Source organism: Mya arenaria, chromosome 5 (genome assembly GCF_026914265.1).
Source record: "Mya arenaria isolate MELC-2E11 chromosome 5, ASM2691426v1".
In the NCBI taxonomy this organism is placed as follows: domain Eukaryota; kingdom Metazoa; phylum Mollusca; class Bivalvia; order Myida; family Myidae; genus Mya; species Mya arenaria.
Window position 1 is genome coordinate 38,707,650 of NC_069126.1, and position 21,262 is coordinate 38,728,911.

The 21,262-nt window shown below is 36.9% G+C and overlaps 2 protein-coding genes across 6 annotated transcripts in view; both read right to left on the reverse strand.

The window, feature by feature from the left end:
* LOC128234116 (glutamyl aminopeptidase-like) overlaps positions 1-18,002 on the reverse strand; it is a 103,344-nt gene extending 85,342 nt beyond the window's left edge. The window contains exon 1 of the mRNA XM_052948139.1: positions 17,998-18,002. The gene's annotated coding sequence lies outside the window, so the exon portion shown is untranslated. The remainder of the gene's footprint in view (positions 1-17,997) is intronic.
* Positions 1,891-21,262, reverse strand: part of LOC128234115 (uncharacterized) — a gene marked incomplete at its 3' end in the record, with an annotated part of 70,957 nt that continues 51,585 nt past the window's right edge. For 3 of the 5 annotated variants that reach the window (XM_052948133.1, XM_052948137.1, XM_052948138.1), the window contains 7 exon segments: positions 1,891-2,029; positions 4,513-4,575; positions 4,790-4,937; positions 6,517-6,698; positions 6,818-6,931; positions 9,674-9,874; positions 15,896-16,030. In XM_052948133.1, the coding sequence (XP_052804093.1) occupies positions 1,891-2,029; positions 4,513-4,575; positions 4,790-4,937; positions 6,517-6,698; positions 6,818-6,931; positions 9,674-9,874; positions 15,896-16,030 (982 nt within the window). 5 annotated transcript variants of the gene reach the window in all.

The following is a 21,262-nucleotide window of genomic DNA, read 5'->3' on the forward strand; positions in this document are numbered from 1 at the left end:
GAGAGCGAAGCTCAAATCCGAAAATGGTTTCCGGCGCCCCGTAGATCCCATAACGGATCTATTAATTATTAAACAAGAGGGCCATGATGACCTTAAAACGCTCACCTAAGCAAAGGGCCACAACTCTGTGATAAAACATTAATAAAAATGTTGCAATTTAAGCATATCTTGACTGATGACGATGCCTTGTTTTAAATTTGTAAATGGTCATGCAATGAAGCTACCTGTAAAGTTTCATTGAATTTGGCCTGGTAGTTTAAGATATTTTAAGCTGTTGTTGTTGTTGCTGTTGTTGATCAATCATGACCCCTTGTTGTATTTTTGTAGAGGGTTACCCAAGGAAGCTTGCTGTAAAGTTTCATTGAATTTGGATTAGTTGTTTCAGAGAAGATGCTTTTTAAAGCAAAACAGGAAGTCGGCCATTTTGCTGTCGTTGTTGTTGTTGTTAGTTTATCATGACCCCTTGTTGTATTTTTGTAGAAGAACACCCAAGGAAGCTTCCTGTGAAATATTTTATATAATTTGGCCAAGTAGTATCAGAGGAGATGTTTTTAAGCGACTGTTGACGGACGGACGGACGGACAGACTGACGGACGGACGACGGACAAAGATCGATCACAATAGCTCACCTTGAGCACTTCGTGCTCTGGTGCTTATCGCATAGACACGCTGTGATGATATTAATCTGAATGATTATTTCAAACAAATACTTCCAGTTTCGACAGAATAATTGCTACAAAACTTATAAATGAAATTGGTTCGATTGCTGCTGATTAAATTTCACTGGAAACAAAAGAAAACTTTTAAACAAAATATTACATTTCAGGGACTTTTCAAACGCATAACCGCGTATGAGTTATATACAAATAACTTTCACTCTTACAATATTTTCGATACCGAGTCAGTCTTGAATGTCGGGATATGTGTGACGTCACTCGGGAACACTCTATTCTTGCAAAAATATGGCGTAGCTAACTGCTGCTTGGAGAGTAAAATGCGATATTTACATATTTTTTTAATATAACTCATCAACTTACAAGTACAACTATTCTATAAATAACACGCGATGTTTGGTCATGAAAAAATTTGCAATAGCGCTTGAAATACGTATAAGCAAGCACTTGACTTGACCCCTCTCACAAACACACACATTCACATTCACATTAAGTATTTCTGTTGATAAGCAAGTGGTAGTGTATAAATATTTGAATGTTCATTTTGACGCGGCATGCAACTAGTCGGATTTGATTCTATACAGAACCCTTTTCTGTGTATTTCAGACCCCCCTTCCCGAAAAAGGAAGTAGAACGCTGCTACCTAAAATAATAGCTATGCTACCTTTTGACATATTTTTAAATTCGAAAGTGCATGTTAAAATTAGGATAAGGCTTTATGGGATAAAAACTTACCTTTTTTCACAAATAACAAAAAAATATGTTCAATCAATAAACGTTTAATGTCCAACTATTGTGTCTAACACATGGATTTTTTATGTAAAATTTCGTAAGATAAGACTTCACAGGAATTAATTTCCTTATAATTTTCTTTTACACCTTTTTACTGGCAATGGCATTTGAGCGTTTCGTTCACAAGTGCGGTTCCTTATAAAAGCACTTGTTATTTGAACTTCAGTTTTAATTAATTATTCTTCCATCCGAAAGCGTTTAATAATAATAATAATAATAATAATAATAATAATAATAATAATAATAATGATAACCATAGTCATCGTCAAATGAAGAAATGAAACAACATGTATGTATACATACGGATTCAAAATGCATTTTGGCCACCTTTATGCAATTTTAAACGCAATATCCTATGATAACATGACAAGAAAGAATTCATTAATTCAAAATGAGTTTACACTTGATATTATAGTATGGGTACCTGTGTTTAGCGATACAGCATCGCAGGTGACAGGTGTACACGACGTTCTGTATGATCGGCGAGCGGACAGCAATTGCACAAAGGAACATGAGCATGACAAGAAACATGCATCCTATCACCAATCCCGCTATTGCACCGCCTATAAACGAACAGTAACACAAGAATGACCAGAGGCACACACCATTTCACCGATTCCGCTATAGCATCGCCTATAATTTAGCTTACAGTACATGTAACAATAAAATGCCTAGGAATCCGCCATTATCACAAGTCCCGCTTTAGCATCGCCTATTAACGTTTTGTAACACGTAAATGACAAGAAATCCGTCCCTATCACCGGTTCTTGTATTTGCACACCTACAGACGTACACTAACACGAAAATAGCTAGAAATCCACCTTTATCACCGGTACAAGTTTACGCAAACCAATCTACGCACAATAACGAAATAATGACTAGGATTCGGCCCCAATCACCTTTACAGTAGTATATCCCCTCCTATCAACGTTCAGAGACACGAGAATGACCAGGAACACACACACAAATACAAGTCCCACTATCCAGCCTATCAACGTTCAGAGACACGAGAATGACCAGGAACACACACACAAATACAAGTCCCACTATCCAGCCTATCAATGTACAAAGACACGAGAATGACCAGTAACACACCCAAATACAAGTCCAACTATCCAGCCTATCAATGTACAGAGACGCGAGAATGACCAGGACTACACACCCAAATACAAGTCCCACTATCCAGCCTATCAATGTACAAAGACGCGAGAATGACCAGGAACACACACCCAATCACAAGTCCCACTATCCAGCCTATTAATGTACAGAGACGCGAGAATGACCAGGACTACACACCCAATTACAAGTCCCACTATCCAGCCTATCAATGTACAGAGACGCGAAAATGACCAGGACTACACAACCTATTACAAGTCCCACTATCCAGCCTATCAATGTACAAAGACACGAGAATGACCAGGACTACACACCCAATTACAAGTCCCACTATCCAGCCTATCAATGTACAGAGACGCGAAAATGACCAGGACTACACAACCTATTACAAGTCCAACTATCCAGCCTATCAATGTACAGAGACGCGAGAATGACCAGGAACACACACCCAATTACAAGTCCCACTATCCAGCCTATCAATGTACAGAGACGCGAGAATGACCAGGAACACACCCAAATACAAGTCCAACTATCCAGCCTATCAATGTACAGAGACGCGAGAATGACCAGGAACACACACCCAATTACAAGTCCCACTATCCAGCCTATCAATGTACAGAGACGCGAGAATGACCAGGACTACACACCCAAATACAAGTCCCACTATCCAGCCTTTCAACGTTCAGAGACGCAAAAATGACCAGGAACACACACCCAATTACAAGTCCCACTACCCAGCCTCTCAACGTACAGAGACGCGAAAATGACCGGGACTACACACCTAATTACAAGTCCCACTATCCAGCCTATCAATGTACAGAGACGCGAGAACGACCAGGACTACACACCCAATTACAAGTCCCACTATCCAGCCTATCAATGTACAGAGACGCGAGAACGACCAGGACTACACACCCAATTACAAGTCCCACTATCCAGCTTATCAATGTACAAAGACGCGAGAACGACCAGGACTACACACCCAAATACAAGTCCCACTATCCAGCCTATCAATGTACAGAGACGCGAGAATGACCAGGACTACACACACAATTACAAGTCCCACTATCCAGCCTATCAACGTACAGAGACGCAAAAATGACCAGGAACACACACCCAATTACAAGTCCCACTACCCAGCCTCTCAACGTACAGAGACGCGAAAATGACCGGGACTACACACCCAATTACAAGTCCCACTATCCAGCCTATCAATGTACAGAGACGCGAGAACGACCAGGACTACACACCCAATTACAAGTCCCACTATCCAGCTTATCAATGTACAAGACGCGAGAACGACCAGGATTACACACCCAATTACAAGTCCCACTATCCAGCCTATCAATGTACAGAGACGCGAGAACGACCAGGACTACACACCCAATTACAAGTCCCACTATCCAGCTTATCAATGTACAAAGACGCGAGAACGACCAGGATTACACACCCAATTACAAGTCCCACTATCCAGCCTATCAATGTACAGAGACGCGAGAATGACCAGGACTACACACAAATTACAAGTCCCACTGTCCAGCCTATCAACGTACAGAGACGCGAGAATGACCAAGAACACATAATACCCAATTATTAGTCCTACTATCCCGCCTATCAACGTACAGAGACGCGAGAATGACCGGGAATATACACCCAATTACAAGTTCCACTATCCCGCCTATTAACGTACAGAAACGCGAGAATGATCTGGAATACACACCAAATTACAAGTCCCATTATCCCGCCTATCAATGTACAGAGACGCGAGAATGACCAGGAATACACTCACAATTACAAGCCTTCCTCTCCCATATCATAGCCAATTTACCGTGCCGTACAACGAGCATTAATAGGAACAAACATTTATCACTAGCACGATGAGATAGACACATTTAATACTTTTGTTATAAAGGAAATACTAGTGTCTAACCTGATAAGCGACTGCCTGTTGTTACAGGCCCTTCAGCAGCGTGTTTGGCATCCACAATGTCCACTAAAAAGACGTGATGAACAACATTTTAGTGAAGTTTCATACGTGTTTAAGTGACCGTATCAGTCAGGGATCATCACTCCTTGATACTATTAAGCTATATAGGATTTTATCACATGCTAAACATTGTTTTCGGTTTAATATAACCATTGTAATATCAATTACACATGTGTAATATTACATTTAAAGTCATATGTATGAATAAGTGTGACCATACCAGCCGTCCAATGAAGTTTGAAGCCAGGCTTTTGGAATGAATCGTCTGATCTGAACGTTACCGTAACTTTATTTACTTCTGTCGCGACAGTAAGATGCTTAAAATGGCCATAATATGGTCCGTGGTCAACACCAGTAGGCTCCTGAATCTTTAAAAAATAATATTTAATCAGTATTCATAAAATAATCACTTCCCTATATCAATAACTGTTTGTATTTAATGTGTACCAAATTATCGGGGGTTATTATTTGAAATATTGTAATAGTTCTACGTTTTCATTCTTAGCTTAGCCAATGAAGTTGCTAAGAAACACTTGTCATTTAAACGAAGCAAAGTGCCTAAATATTAAATTTTAATAGTTGAAGATTTTCTATTCAAAATACCAAAATAAATACTAAAAGGCGTCTTAAAATGTTTTGTGTATTTAGCTTTCTTCAAAACCCGTGCATCATATGGATGCATGTCAAAACCAGTCCTAGAGAAAAGCCGAGTCCATGAATCAGAAAAGAAAAGGTTAGCTAAGTGTCAGAAAATTTCAATTTCAATCAGATTGTCTTCAACTTTGAAACACACTTAATTTATCCGCACACTCAAAATCACTTCAGGTTAAGCTTTTTGCAAGTTCACCAACTGTTCGAAAATACCAGAGTTAAAACTATCAATATTTATGTGATCATTTCACTCGAGCCATCTAGCACTTATCAAGTTATCATTTAACAATAGTTCCATTCTTTCGTAAGGTAAAAATAAACTGTCCCAATCATTAAGAAGTGCAATCCTAAGGTACATCTTGACATGAGCTTGCTACCTACTAAGTTGTATCAATATACGCTATTCTAAACTCGAGTTATCAAGTAATCAAGTAATTAAAAAGATGCTGTTTTCCCAATTTTAATAACAGTTCTCTGACCCTTGACCTAAACGCCACCAATTTGTACTCTCCGATACCAATTTTATATGTGAACAAAAAAAAAAACATTTCGCCAATAAAATAGTACCAGAAAAAACAGGAATATAACCGTATGAAATATGACTTAGTAAAATCATGTTGTTTTTGCTCGTTTTTTATTCTCAATATATATATATATATATATATATATATATATATATATATATATATATATATATATATATATATATATATATATATATGATACACTGTACATATATATGGCGAATTAAACAATTCGAGCAAAAAACATTTGTTCATATTATTTATTGAAACGTATGCAACAATGTCAAAGTCCACATCTCTGCTGATACGGTCAGACAGAATTGATTGTAATTTCTACATTATTAACGCATTTCAATAGTGTGGACTTAAAATAAGACATATGAGCATATATTAACATTTGTTGAAGGGTTCCGGTCTTAACACTCGTAGTGATTTGCCACACTTTAATTCGTAATAAAAAAAATAAAATCCGTACAAAATGCATACACCATAAAGGAATCCCTGGTACACAATGTATTATGGTGTTACAATGCATACACAATTAACCCATTTTGGGTTGAATATCAAAGGCCATAAATGAAGTGGTATGATACTAAACAGACCACCGTTCAAAACCATCCAATTATAGTTGTACATAATTCAAATTTATTATGAATTTCTTCCATTAGTGGCATCGAAATTGCTCCCGACGGACGGCGTTTCGGAGGCCTTCAAAGGGACAGTTCCGGCTTGGCCTACATTAGCGTGATTTAATACAACGAAAACCAGTTACCGTCACATAGTCAAAGACGTCCTCCATGTCGAGGAAGACAAAATCCAATTTCATGGTCATGCCTGTCGGTACTTGCACTGTCCACACACAGTATATGTTGGGAGGGTAATGGTCCGGGAAATGTGGAGATGTTATGATGCCCTCTAAAGCCTCGCCGATAATGATACCACAGTTTGGAAAATCTTAAATATGTAAAAATATTTTCTAGAGAAACAGGATGTATTCAAAGAAAACAGAGACTTACTGCACGTGTATCATATTTAGTTTTGATCAGAATAGGCACGCTTTTGTTGCAACTTACCAAATTCACAAATGAACGGGTATATTTCACCGCTCAATCTTAGCTGTATTCCGTCGATAGGGTCAGACCCGCCCAAAGGAACAACATAGCTATGGGTCGGCTTGAAGTCTTCAACTGTGGATGAAAACAAGCACAAAATTAGCGAAATTGTACATATTAACATACATAGTTATTTTATTCGGACCGATATACAGAAGCTCGAGTGGGGAAGGAAAGAATCTCCTTTTGAAAACAGTTATTTTCTGTACTTTTGAATTACAATCTAACCCAAAAGAGTAAAGTGCAGGGAATAGGTAACGTCGATTTATCATTCAATACGTAGGGAACTATCGGAGTTCCCAATTCAAAAGAAACACTCAGCATGTCCGAAAAAGTATTTATTCTAATATTCGTCTAGCGTACTAGTATATACTATTCATACGTATAAATAATGTACGTGCATTTTACGAATCAAATCTGACGCTTGTCAAATGCATTTTAAAGTGATGATATATAATATAATTAATTTCACCGCCAGCCTTACTTTTTAAATTTAAAATTACAGCTTGGAAATCAACAAAGGGTAATTACTAAAAAATAATCGCAACCAGTCATGATTCCTGTACACTGCACTTCTCATCAGTAGTATATACATATATGTGAAGTTTGAAACAGCAGCATTTTTCTTAAATTTAACAGATTTCCATTATGTCTATGTTCAAGTCAAATCATTTCATGGAATTTAAGGTAATCGAACCTATATACACAATATCTACATACATAATTATACTAACTGGAATTGCACATCACATATACATAAACTGTTATTTATAGTAATTACTATTGTTTTCTAGATGAATATCAATTAAAAAGATACCGTCTACGAATAATATTGAATCAAATGCATTATATTATATATCAATTACTTTTGTTTTGATTCTGACAAAAAAAAAAACTGAAATCTGCTCTTCTTACCAAAACACGTCTTTCTTCGTTTCGCCCGGAGTATTCAACTGGCTTCATAGTGAAATGTTCAATATGTAGTTTGAACATCAAATCATAGCACATTTGAATGTAGTTTCCAAGTGTAGGTATCTTTCCATATTTATAAATGTTTTATAACAACTTAAGGAATAATTAACTTTTTTGTTTTAATCATAGTTCAACCTATATCCCAGTAAAGCTGACCAATATTAATGCTAAAATAAACTTAACTGGTTAGGGACCACTTTTTCGCCAGTACCAATTATTCGCCCACTCTGTAAATTTGTTGTTTAGCAATTCTAGTATGATTGCTTTTCATACAATTGATACTTTGCGTTCAATTGAAGGGTTTTTTTAATGAGGGCAACCAGATTACTCGGAGAAAAAACATTTGTCTTTCATTCGCCAAGGCTGAACTCAAACTGAGACGCCTTGTGAGAGCAAGTGCGCTAATTGGACAGCCAATAAAACAAGAGAAGCAAGTGCGCTTACCGGACAGCGAATAAAACAAGAGAAGCAAGTGCGCTAACCGGACAGCGAATAAAACAAGAGAAGCAAGTGCGCTAACCGGACAGCCAATAAAACAAGAGAAGCAAGTGCACTAACCGGACAGCCAATAAAACAAGAGAAGCAAGTGCGCTAACCGGACAGCCAATAAAACAAGAGAAGCAAGTGCGCTAACCGGACAGCCAATAAAACAAGAGAAGCAAGTGCGCTAACCGGACAGCCAATAAAACAAGAGAAGCAAGTGCGCTCACCGGACAGCCAATAAAACAAGAGAAGCAAGTGCGCTCACCGGACAGCCAATAAAACAAGAGAAGCAAGTGCGCTCACCGGACAGCCAATAAAACAAGAGAAGCAAGTGCGCTCACCGGACAGCCAATAAAACAAGAGAAGCAAGTGCGCTAACCGGACAGCCAATAAAACAAGAGAAGCAAGTGCGCTAACCGGACAGCCAATAAAACAAGAGAAGCAAGTGCGCTAACCGGACAGCCAATAAAACAAGAGAAGCAAGTGAGCTAACCGGACAGCCAATAAAACAAAGAAGCAAGTGCGCTAACCGGACAGCCAATAAAACAAGAGAAGCAAGTGCGCTAACTCAGCCAATAAAACAAGAGAAGCAAGTGCGCTAACCGGACAGCCAATAAAACAAGAGAAGCAAGTGCGCTCACCGGACAGCCAATAAAACAAGAGAAGCAAGTGCGCTCACCGGACAGCCAATAAAACAAGAGAAGCAAGTGCGCTAACCGGACAGCCAATAAAACAAGAGAAGCAAGTGCGCTAACCGGACAGCCAATAAAACAAGAGAAGCAAGTGCGCTAACCGGACAGCCAATAAAACAAGAGAAGCAAGTGCGCTAACCGGACAGCCAATAAAACAAGAGAAGCAACTGTGCTAACCGGACAGCCAATAAAACAAGAGAAGCAAGTGCGCTAACCGGACAGCCAATAAAACAAGAGAAGCAAGTGCGCTAACAGGACAGCCAATAAAACAAGAGAAGCAAGTGCGCTAACCGGACAGTCAATAAAACAAGAGAAGCAAGTGCGCTAACCGGACAGCCAAAAAAACAAGAGAAGCAAGTGCGCTAACCGGACAGCCAATAAAACAAGAAAAGCAAGTGCGCTAACCGGACAGCCAATAAAACAAGAATGTTCGGCAACGTTGAATTTATTTTAGATAAACATCCAAAACAATTATGTAAGTTATATTTATATTATTCTACAATCAGTAATGTGGTAAATATGTCGGTAAAAAAATATTTCCTAGAAACTTCTCAAACATCCGGCCTACTTTTATCCTCTTTTTCCAAATCAAATACAACTTGGAATCGATGGCTATAAACAGTTATAATTTTGTTCTTTAGAATAAAAGACTATGATTCAACCCACTGACCAATCGGATCCAATGGAGAGAACGGTTTACGATTCAAGGAGGTCCAGAGTAGGTCACTTTCAAACAATGCTTCATTCTGATAATGCGGCGTCATTGCAAGCCCTGTGCTTCCGGGCTGGTTTGAGCAGAACTGCACAGCTTCCCGCCAGGGTTTCACCACATCAAATTCAGGCTTGTTAGATATGTACGTCTTCTGCGTTCCTGTCAATCCAATAGTAAATACTTAAACAAGAATGCCAAAAATGGCATGAAGTCAGTAAGGGAAACCCCTATACAATTAATATCCCGATCTCACAGAACTACGATCTCACCACGCTCATCCCGACCTGAAAAATTTATCAAATCGGGGCGAGAACGGCATCAAAATCTTAAAAATCTATGAATATCGTCCGCGGATCGCCTGATCTACGCTTGTACTACGATTTCTCCACGACCAACACGTTTCCGATACGTTGCATTTGCGCTTGTACCACGTTTCCACAGCGACCATCACCACTGATCTTGTGCCGCTTCTACTTCGCTGTCACCGCGATGTACAAGGACCGATTACGATGGTAGACAGACTTAAAGGACTGCTCCACGATGTTGCCGCGCTCTTGTCGACCACACTACGTTCTGAAAACGCTTTTACCCCGATTCATTTTAGCCACCATCCTGCTACATGTTCAAAATAAGCGTGGTGAGTTCGTAGAGCTTCACGATCTTCGCGATTCTACTACAAGTAACAACCGTTCATGAAGGCCCTCTCTGGATCAACCACGATGGTACCACGATTGGTCACGATTCGGTAACAAGTTTTGAGCGTGGTAGAAGCGGGACCCTGTGCGAACGGGGTATAACGTATCGGCCATTTTTTTTTATCTCACCGCTATGCATGAACAGCTTTGTATTTATAAAGTCATCTGTTTGGTGAAGTAACTTTATGAATATTGGAAAAATTACTACAAATCGGAAATTAATATCCATTCAGAGATATTAACGGTTTTTTCTTAAAAGTGGCTCTGAACAATTGCAAGTTTAAACCATATATTTATATGACAGTTTATACCAATTATTGCTTTGCAATTTATACAAATTAGAACATGGCAGTTTAAACCAATCATGAAATGGCAGTTTAAAGAAATCTTATATCATTTATTTGTTTACATACCAGTTAAAAACAATCATTACATAAAAGTTCACAAAAACCGATATATTTTAGTTTTTGCACGACAGTTTATACCAATTATTACATGGCAGTATATCAATTATTACGTGGCAGTTTATACCAATTTTAACATGGAAGTTTAAACCAATTATTACATGACAGTTTATACTAATTATTACATGGCAGTTTATAACAATTATTACATGGCAGTTTACACCAGTTAAAACATGGCAGTTTATACCAATATAATATCGCAGTTTAAACCAATTATCATATGGCAGTAAATACCAATTTAATATTACATGGCAATTTATATCTATCATAGCATGGCAGTTAATACCAATCAACATATGCAAGTTTATACAAATTATTGCATGTCAGTTTATACTAACTATAACATGGCAGTTTATACCAATAGTTTATGGCAGTTTATACCGATCATAACATAGCAGTTAATACCAATCAACACATGCAACTGTATATGGAGGCTATTCGTTGCCAAAAGTGCAGACGTGTTAATTCCCACAATGTGCTTCTTCATCGTACTTAATGTCTCTTACACTTGTCAATGTAGACGTGCTATTTGTTATTTCTATGCGTAAGTTTTTCCGTACTGATTTTACATTTGTCATTAAAAAGACAAAATGCATAATTGCCAGATCTAAACTGTAAAACTCAATAAAACATCGATCGTATAATTTGCTTTTAACAATATGATGATGTAATTTAGAAAGGCGAATCATGCATATGTAAAACTGCAATCGTAAAGTCGACACTCGCATTCGTAAAATGAACACTTGCAGACCTACAAGTCCATGTTTACAAAAGTCAATTGACAAATTCAGAAATACAAGGATAGACGATTTCGCCTATACCTTATATGGTAAATGTCACAAAAAAAACGAAGGTGAATGGGCGGAACTAACGAATCGGATTTTCTTTCGTTTATTTTCGTAAAATCTAGCCAGGGAGATAACATCTTCGGCTACGGTTCAAATCCCAATCGGATCACTATCTCTTTATTTCACAATAACAACTTCATTTAAAAAATAAAGAAATTGAAGATCAATGTTCCTGAATGGGTTATATGTCACCATATTATTCAGTCAAGACAGTTGGGTGTATCTGAGCTGAAATATGTGTAGTGCCACTGTCAGTTTTTTTTTAATTATGTAAAAGGGACTATCGGACAATGAGCATAGTCTTTCTCCTTAGAACTCCCCCAAGCAAGCATTTTTTTTCGTTTATGAGTGGACCATGGACAGCTCTTCCAGAGGAAGAACAGCGCTTCAACCCACTTGTGCCCCCAAGTTACTGGGTCCGCCACTGTCAGGGGTGTACCTAGCCATACGCCAGCCCGCCCGTGCGTATACATCAGTATTAGCTCATTGAAATGACAAGAGCTCAAAATTCAAAATCTAAAATAAAGCTAAGGTAGTAAACATGTATATACAGGGTTGTTTTTTTTACATAATTTCTGCTGGCGTCAAAAATGCTCGAATGGATCTGTGAAAAACTTTTTTTTAATATTCTTGAAAGCGGGACACCTCTCCGGCTCCCGCACAATTTGATATATTAAGAATAAACTAATGAAATTTCATTAAATGACGAAACCTTACTCAAGCATACAGGCGTAAAGTTCAAAATGCTTCCTTCAGGGACGCCCCTGACTTAGTCATTCTTAAATGCCGTCCTCGCCTGGACGGCATTTTAGAATGACTAGCCACTGACTGTGAACCATAGGCATAAACAGTCAAGTAGGGGATGTCAAGAACTTGAATATATAGAGATATAGAGAGCATTTTTTCCATATATGAGAAAATAACGCGCGATTTTCCCACTCCTACTGGGCAAGGGCCGCTTCACCTAAATGTGAAAAAGTCCGGACTATTGTGTGTGTGTGGATAGGGTATTAGAAGGTAGCCGCAAGTAATTTGGTTTATTAGCAATAAATGAAATTGCATCTATATGATTGTTACAGAATAACTGTTACTTCCGAACTCTGTCAGACTTACCGGGTCCTTCGTTTAAGAAACGCGTTTCAAGCCAGGGAGGTAGCTAGCCCTCTATTCATGTGGATTCATAATTTTGCTATGGGATCCGGGGGCCCCCTCGGAAAAGGGCGTTCATAGGTGCTTTAATTAGTACTGGAGAATGGACAGTATTAGGATTATGGAGTCAAGTACGCATACTGCAACTTCGGCTGATTTTTTTATTATATTTTTGTCAGAATCATGTGGATTTAGCCGCGTACTCGCGAATAGGCAGCTACGCACATGCAAGCTTGAATATGTATATATACATATCTCAAAAAGACTGCCGTTAAGTGTTTGAATTTCATTTCCGGTACATTAACGAAGATGTATCAAGACATTTCAAACCAGGACCAATACGGACCAGACACTTTGGCGCTGGCTCAGGGAAACTTCGGACTATGATGTTTTGTTTCCAGTTTAGGTCCAGTTTGTTTTATAAATATTACTTTATCATTTAGATGGTTTGATCATTTCTTCTTAATAAATATTCTTACCAAATCATAATCTAAAATGTCTTCATATAGATGATCCGAAATGTCCAAGTGTCTAAAATTGATTTAAATAGAGCCGAATGATAGCGAAAATTCCGAAAGACGAAAGGAGGTGTAAAGGCCGTGGTGAAAGCAGATTTAACTTGGCAAGTATTACCTTGAACACATTGAAAACTGCTTTTGGAAAGTCATTTTTCTCATTTTCCCCTTTACGTTTAAGCCAGGCATTACATCATCCGTCATAAATTTGTCAAAAAGGGGTACAGAAAAATATGAATTTAATAACAATATAAATAATTAGACAATTTTGCTGGATGACATTGAATTTAACAATAACAATAGTAAATAACAAAGTAGTTTAATTGCATTATACATACAACACAAAATTGCTCATGGGCCTTTCTGGTCCTATATTACATATTTTATTTAAGAGAACATTTAACATTGTTTTCTCACACAAAAAAGTACAAATCGGCGCGATGCCAACTGAGGGCGAATCGGGTTGAATTACATTACTATGCTAAATTTTCACTGAAACCGCTTTGTAAAACAACAGAAAAACCGTTAAACATGCATTGTATCAACTTACCTTGTTGTATAATTTAAAATATGAACAGTCGAGACTCTAGAAGAGTAACTGACTCTTTCTCTCTCGTCAATATTCGTACAACACATGAGCAATATGGAGGATCGAAATGGGTTCAAAATTGCGCGCGTCTTTTTAAGGTAAGGAATTAAACATGCATTTTTTTCGGAATTATCTAAATGCGGGATTAGAAACTATCGATAATGCTTTTTAATGGGTCTGTAAATTTGATGGCAAATCCCTCCAAACACTTAAAAGCGTAAATACAACATTATTTTTTTATTGTTGAATCGAACAATTCAATTTACAGCTATTAAAGAACCGGTTCGGAAAGTTGAGTCTCTGGTGAGGTTGTTCGATAAAAGATCAGTTAATGCGGCAACTTGCAGCAAAAATCGACAAAAAGTCAAGGAACAAAATTATCGTAAAGCAAAAGAGATGAACCTTTGTTTATTTAACGCCCCAACTTGAGAAAGTGTCCCCTACTAATAGTCAGAAAAATATATAATTTATTTCAAAACTTTTTTTAGAATATTAAATGAGAGTGGATGTACTGATGATATATTCCTTGACTTTCAAAAAGCGTTCGCCACGGTGCCGCACAAACGTTATAAGCATATAACACAGTAACGGAATACGTGGTCAATTGTAACACTGGATTGAAGCGTTTCTCCCGAAAAGACACCAGTCAGTCAGGATTGGAAATACAATTTCAGAAAAGAAACCGGTAGTGAGCGGTATCCCTCAAGGATCGGTTTAAGGGCAAAATTTATTTCTCATCTTTATAAACGACCCACCAGAAGTGGTAACTTCTGCAGTACAATCATTTGCAGACGACACCAAGTTATATTATTGTACTAAATGTGAAAATGGACTGTTGCATTACACAAGGTGATTTGGACAATCTTTCCAAATGGAAAGAAACACGGTTATTGCAATTTAATGCAGGAAACTGTAAGTATATGCACATAGGACAGAATAATATTAAACATCAATACTTCATGAAGTCTGTAGGAAACAGAATAAATATAGAGCAAATAGACTCGGAAAAGGACACTGGTGTAACATTTGATAGCAAGATGAAATTTAACACACTCACATCAAACATTGTGAGTAAAGTTAATGAAAGTGTTGGAATAACAACAAACTTTTGAATACCTTTAAAATGACATGTTCCTAGCATTATATAAAACTTTGATACGATCCATATTAGAATATGCAACTGTTGCCTGGTCACCATGGTTAAAGAAATACATTGTAGCTATAGAGCAAGTGCAAAGACGTTCAACTAGAATTGTTTCGAAATATAAGTCACCTATCGTACAAACAGCGTTAACGAGAACTTGGACTACATACCCACATCTATAGAAGAAATCGAGCAGATGTTATACAATTGTTCAAAATTATGAAGAATTTCGATGAAGTCAGTTTACCCAGTTTACCCAGTATACAGCTTAGTGCTTCAAAAAGTACAAGGGGACACTCATTGCAACTACAAAAAAAAAAACCATAACCTAATATAAATGTTCATGAATAATTTTGTGCCTAGAAATATTAACAACTGGAAATATCTATCAGAAAATTGTGTTAACAATGAATCTGTAAATAGTTATAAAGGCAATCTGAGTGTTGCCTTGAAACATAAAGCCAACGAGTTCTAGTATTACTTTGCGTGCGTGCAATTGTGATATATTGGATATCAAACGGTCATCACAAGCAGCAGTTTATACTTGACAGATCTTCATAGGTAAATTCATAGGAAAAAGGCGTTACAACGACTTCGAAAGGCTTATTCTGTTGGTGTTGCTGATGTAAATAATGATGCCTTAAAACATTTTCGCTTAATAGGTTTTTCATATTATTTTCGAAAGTTCTTATAACGCTATTTTGGGTGGGTTATAACAGGTTTTAAATAAAAAATAATAATGCTATTAATATAGGCGATAGATTTTCGTATCATACCGTTTTGAAAGTTGCACGTAAATCCATTTGGTCTCGTGCAGTTCGAAGTAACTGCTTCACCGTCCTTAAAGGCAACGCAATTGTCCTCTGATCTAATTAACTTGGACACTAAATCGTCAGTTGAGTTTTTGAAGACTGGAAAGAACACAGATATTAATTTTATTCAATGTCGTTTTTTAAACAGTAGATCACCTGAACAAATACAAGTTAAACATTCTGTATACAAATCTGTCTTCGCGAGTTTTCTTGCGAGGCAAAGAGTACAAACTGGACAGCATATCATAATATTATGCTAGTTACTGCACCTACATATATTGTAATTATACTGGACCACTTCAGCATTAACGTATGATGTAAATCACGAGGGAAGTGGGTGATGTGTTTGTTTTGTAGGATCTTGTCAAGGGCAACTTTCAATAACTAGCGTGGTCTTCAGTAGATAGCGTTGTTATTTTTCCTCATGATAATTATAGAACGTTTAGGCTCCGCCTACTTCTTGCCGTTCAGATATGGGATTTAATGTATAGACAAAAATACTCTTAGAAAAATATGTTTGTTTCAATGTAAGATCGCAATATATTTCATCTCGTGGACACCCAAAGTAAATATTTAACGAATTGTTTTATTAGTTGTTAATCGATATAAGGATAATAGGTAACCAATAAGTATGGCACTTTGAACGTCGCTCAATATGGAATTAAAAGTCAAATAATAATAATAATAATAATAATAATAATAATAATAATAATAATAATAATAATACTAATAATAATAATAATAATAATAATAATAATAATAATGCTATCCCATTTGTTTAAAGGTAATGGTAATCATTAAGCAACTATACTTCCGATCATAGCAACCACCGAAAAAGTGCATGCAAACCGGACGTGGGCTAGATCTACACCAGTCTCCTACTGGAACAATTACCACACGTGCGCAAACTTATTTCGTAGTCTACGGACCCGATTGGGGGACGTCATATTCAATCTAGAGTCAGACTCTCCCAACTTGAAACAAGAGGGCCATGATGGCCCTAAAATGCTTACCTAAGCAAAGGGCCACAACTCTGTGATAAAACGTTAATAAAAATGTTGCAATTGAAACATCTCTTTACTGATGACGATGACTTGTTTTATATTTGTACAGGGTCATGCAATGAAGCTACCTGTTCAGTTTCATTGAATTTGGCCTGGTAGTTTCAGATATATTTTTAAAAGCAAAACAGAAGGTCGGCCATTTTGTTGTTGTTGTTGTTGATCAATCTCAATGCCTTGTTGTATTTTTGTAAAGGGTTATGCAATAAAGCTTTCTGTAATTTGGCCTGGTAGTTTCAGAGATTTTTTAAAGCAAAACAGGAAGTTGGCCAGATTGTTGTTGTTGTTGATCAATCGCGATCCCTTGTTGTAATTGTGTAGAAGGTTACCCAAGGAAACTTCCTGTAAAGTTTCATTGAAATTGGACTGGTAGTTTTAGAGGAAATGTTTTTTAAAGCAAAACAGAAAGTTGGCCATTTTGTTGTTGTTATTGTTGTTGTTGTTGTTGTAGAGTGTCAACCTAAGGAAGCTTCCTGTAAAGTTAAATTGAATTTGGACTGGTAGTTTTAGAGTAGATGTTTTTTTAGAGCAAAACAGGAAGTTGGCCATTTTGTTGTTGTTGTTGTTGTTGTTGATCAATCGTGACCCCTTGTTGTATTTGTGTAGAGGGTCACCCGAGGAAGGTTCCTGTAAAGTTTCATTGAATTTGGAGTAGCAGTTTCAGAGTAGATGTTTTTTAAAGCAAAACAGGAAGTCAGCCATTTTGTTGTTGTTGCTGTTGTTGTTGATCACTCGTGACTCCTTGTTGTATTTTTTGTAGAGGGTCAACAAAGGAAGCATCCTGTAAAGTTTCATTGAATTAGGACTGGTAGTTTCAGAGGATATGCTTTTTAAAGCAAAACAGGAAGTCGGGCCATTTTGTTGTTGTTGTTGTTAATCAATCGTGACCCCTTGTTGTACTTTTGTAGAGGGACACCCATGGAAGCTTCCTGTGAAGTTTCATTAAATTTAGCCTTGTAGTTTCAGAGGAGATGACAAATTTAGTAAATGTAAATAAGGCTTTATTTAGATTTTTCAAAGTCAAATTACATAAGCTAATTTGGAAAATTATTATACATGTTTCCTTGCCTCTTTTCTGCCTTACTAAATTGTGTTTTCAATTGTTTGGATAAGTGACAAAAATGAAATAACATAAACTAAACTACTATTTAAATATCCTTATTCTATACCTTATTTATACGTCAAATCGCAGACGCTCTTTTGAACCGCGTGACCGTACAATATATTTCCATATTGGGACGCACGCGCGTACAATAATCCCATATTTTTTCCGTATTGTACGAATCACAGGTCCCATGTTAAACCTATGATAAAGACCGAAACCCGTGAAAAGTTTCCGAATGAAAAATAAAACTTCTGTTATTATCGGATGATCCAGGGGCGTAGCTAGGCCGTTTCGAAGAATACGCACAATTGTGACTGAAAAGGGCGGGGCCTTTATGGGGAGGGGGGGGGGTGGAGGGAGGGGGGGAGCTCTCGGTTTTGTCAAAGGTCAGAATGATACTGTATAGCAAAATAAATTTATTAGTACAGGATCATCAGCATTTAATCAACGATTAGAATACATCCTACATTTTCAGCCAATGAAATTGCAGATAGGCAGTCATTAAGTAGTAGACTTAATCCTTAAGAATTTTAACTTCCGCGCGTGTTTAAAGATCCGCCTACTGACAATCATCCGATACACATTCCCCGCGATACACATTCCCCGCGTCAGATTCTGCGTTGACGATGTATCAGCCAATGAGGTTGTATTTAAGTCAGTTAGATGACATGAAGTGAATTCTTAATAATAAAGAAGAGCTCGTTCGCTTCGCCCGTTCTTAATCATTAAGAATTCACTTCATGTAATCTAACTTGTATGCATATTCAATTCAAAAATGCTATGTCTAAAACGGCTTTGTAGGAAATTTAAAAATGGTAATTGTCTTAAATAATGAAAATGCATATGAACCGAGTCGTGAACATTCATGAAGCATATTTTTTACCCTCAGTATATTCGACAATTTTGTGAAAATGGTCTTGTCAATATCCGTAGAGAATATTTGTGTATCTGATATTTAAAATAAACAAAATTGAATATTAACAGTTAAAACAGACTCCTCTATCTTAAATGTGTGATGGATCGTCCTCTTATATCAAATGTTACGGGGCACTACACATTTAATTATGCTTCACAAATAACCTAAGCTGTGTTCTCGTCCAAATATATATCCGTATTGTACAGAACAATGTTAAATAACCTATTAATATTTGATGTTCAAGTCTGATTATAACTTACTTCTGGGAATCCTGTTTAAAAAAATTAACGGGAGACAACTGCAAAAAAGAACACATTAACTCATCAATTATAATTCATTATTAAATTGCAACTGACATATTGACAGGTACCTATTGTGCACTAAGTCACTGATAAGCTAAAATATTGCATTTGTGAAATGTACATTGTTATTATGTTATTTCACCAAACATAATGATCTTATTTGGAAACATAGCTAGCTAAATGTAATATCACATATTTACTTTCATTACTGAAGAGTCAAAACAACTTGTTATTTTTATGCCCCCGAAGGTGGGCATATTAAAATCGCACCGTCCGTCCGTCAGTCCGTGTGTCCGGCTCAATAACTCATGTCCGGGCTGTAACTTTCTCTTGTATGGACAGATTTGAAAATGACTTGCCACATGTGTTCGACATACCGAGACGACGTGTCGAGTGCAAGACCCATGTCCCTACCTCTAAGTTCAATGCCACACTTAGTGTTTATTCACAATGGAATGCTGCATATAAGGACACAGAGCATAGGTTGTCGTGTCCGGGCTGTAACTTTCTCTTGCATGGACAGATTTTAAAATAACTTGTCACATGTGTTCGACATTGTGTCGCGTGCAAGACCTATGTCCCTAGATTTAAGGTGAAAGACACACTTAGTGTTTATTCACAATGGAATGCTGAATATAAGGACATAAGAGTGTAGGTTGTCAAGTGTGGGTGGTATTTTTATGTTCAGAGGCAATTTAAAATAACTTGCCATATGTATTTGACACGTAAAGGCAAGATCAACTTTTCATGTACTGACCTTGTTCATAGGTCAATGTCACATTCGGGGGCATTCGTCACATACTGTGACAGCTCTTGTTTTATAAAGATTCTAAATTGTTTATTGACTAGCAAATCTATCATAAAATAGTTTTCGCTGCTTATCATAAGCTTTACAGTCGGTGATAAAATGGACTTTATCTTCAATCTCTGTAGAATTACAAATTTTACAATGTCTTTTGTTAGCTGTAATATTCTCGTATCTGAAAACTTCTATTTCTAGCTAATGAGAGTTATTCTAAAGTTTGAGAAACATGTTCTAACATCATGGGTCTAAATAAAACTTTAGAAGGGTCTCTGCAAAAATCGGTTTTAAATAAAGCATATCTTCTAAGCTTGCTAGTTTCAGACAACAATTTTCTGAAATATTGTTTAAACAACGATACATGTTTTCGTTTTAAAATCTTGTGCAAATGTTTATAATACATACGGGATATTATGATAGGACATTTTTTTCTGGTGACCTGTATCACGTCGAGTTTGGTGTGTAACGGATGTTTACCGAACCCGAACGCGGCGTGATGCAGGTCACCAGAAAATCTTGTTATCGTAATATTCCATTTATTATATACCTGCCTATTTAATTATTCCTTTTTTATTTTTCGGTTTTAATTTGATTTAAAATTACCGCCATCTGTCAAATGCGCGTATAATGTAGTTTTGGGTAATGAAGTCAAGGGAGGCTACTACAGCGAAACGAAGTCAGAAGTTACATTATTCACTTTATTGAGCAAAATAAGAACAAAATAATTATCAAATGTCACAGCACAAAAGCACAACAACAAAAAACGGTACTTATTTTACGAGTATACACTAATCGTTATTTCCTGTAGACGTAACGCGGCCAATTTTAACAAAGTAAATATTCGTGGGATTTTTTGAGGGAACTTCGTGAGTCAATCGCTATTTCTATCGATGACGCGAATTCGTCTACTTCTTTGTATTGTTGTATAAAATAGTTTACACGCGGTACTCGCATGATACAGAATCAGAAAACGACAGTATTATGATACGGATTTTTCAATACGGCGTGCTGTTTTTACATTGTTGGATTTGATAGGCATATAATAAATAGATGTAGATACCAAACTAGATACCAAGCTATTTTTACTATTTTCATAAAGTAAATTACTTTCTGCAAAAGCACTCTGTAACAAACTGATTTGACGA